This window comes from Chinchilla lanigera, unplaced genomic scaffold (genome assembly GCF_000276665.1).
Source record: "Chinchilla lanigera isolate Chin_1 unplaced genomic scaffold, ChiLan1.0 scaffold00198, whole genome shotgun sequence".
NCBI classification, from domain to species: Eukaryota; Metazoa; Chordata; class Mammalia; order Rodentia; family Chinchillidae; genus Chinchilla; species Chinchilla lanigera.
Genome location: NW_004955599.1, coordinates 487,893 through 489,155, shown reverse-complemented (window position 1 = coordinate 489,155; position 1,263 = coordinate 487,893). Strand labels below are relative to the sequence as shown.

Genomic DNA, 1,263 nt, shown 5'->3' with positions numbered 1-1,263 from the left:
GCCTCCGCCTCCCGCGCCGGCGCGGGGCCCGCGCGAGCTAGCGAGGGAGTGTCCGCGGCGAGGCAGCAGTGTCGCCTTCCTCCCGCGCTCCCCCCGCAGCCTGCGGGGCTCAGAACGACGCAGCGAGGAGCGGGTTCTCTCCCGGCGCCTCGGTCTGGACCAAGAGCGCGCGCTCGGACGACAGAGCCCACAGCCGCTTTCGCCCTCCCCCCTCGACCAGTGAGCCAATCAGCGCCGGGAGTTTTACCGCGCAGCCGCAGCACGGCCCGAACGGGCCGGGCTGGCTGCGGCTCAAGTGCCTCGTAGCCCGGAAGCGTGTCTGCGCCCGGCTTTCCGTACTTTAGCCTGGAGCCCTGCGCAGGCGTTATGCGCGCACCTCGCAGCCTCTCGCCTCCCGTAGTCTTGCTCACTTCCGGTCTTAGCGGCGTCAAGTCACTATAATCTGTGCAAGCAGCATCTTTGTGAAAGTAACAAGAGAAGCCGGAGGGAAACTGTATCTAACATGAAAACTCACTAATACTTGTTTATGTGACTTGTTGGCAAAAGGGCCCTTCAGAACCCAAAAATACAGTAATATCTTCTCTTTTTCTCAACGCTTCAACTTCTACCCAGCAACAGACGCCCGGACCCCGCCTTTCATCCCTGTCATTGGCCAGCTTGAGTTGCCATCTTCCGCTCCGATTGGTCAACCTTGATCGGCCGGATTTTTCTAATTGGCGAGGCAGTCCTCTGGGAAGCTAATCGTTCCTGCGGGAGTGCCTCGCAGCGCCGCCTCTGATTGGTCACGGTGGCGCAGTGCGCGGGACCCTTTAGTTACACTGCCGGAGGGGACCGATCGGCCCATGCTGCGCCCAGAAGACGCAGTCCCGAGGGGACTTCCGGGCTCGGGCTCTGCTCAGGCAGGAAGGGGCGGGCGCTGGCGAGCTCGGAACAGGGTTCCTGTGACTGTGCTCCGTCTGGTCTCACAAAAAATAAAACAGCTGGGGTGTAGCTCCGTGCGAAGGCCCTGGTTCCGTGCTCGGTGCCGGCGGGGGAAAGAAAGGACCTAGAAGAGTCGGGACGCGGAGCCCCGCGCTCCCCTGCGTCGCCCGGAGCCGCCTCGCGGTTCCCATGGAGGCGCGGTTGCAGGAGGCGCAGCTGCTGAAGGAGCAGGGCAACCAGCGCTACCGCGAGGGCCGCTTCCGCGCCGCCGCCGGCAGGTACCACCGCGCGCTGCTGCAGCTGCGGGGTCTGGAGCCCTGCCCGGCGCCCGCGCCCGTGCCC

General features: G+C 64.8%; 2 protein-coding genes across 2 annotated transcripts in view; one reads left to right on the top strand and one right to left on the bottom strand.

Moving 5' to 3' along the window:
• On the bottom strand, positions 1-844 carry LOC106147617 (spidroin-1-like; the record flags this gene model as incomplete). Its single annotated transcript, XM_013510038.1, is given in 2 exon segments — positions 1-497; positions 818-844. Coding segments are annotated over 2 exon segments (524 nt in total), but the record flags the coding sequence as incomplete, so codon positions are not given.
• Positions 478-1,263, top strand: part of Ttc9c (tetratricopeptide repeat domain 9C) — a gene marked incomplete in the record, with an annotated part of 6,962 nt that continues 6,176 nt past the window's right edge. The window contains 1 exon segment of the mRNA XM_013510052.1: positions 478-1,263. Coding sequence (XP_013365506.1) covers positions 1,111-1,263 — 153 coding nt within the window.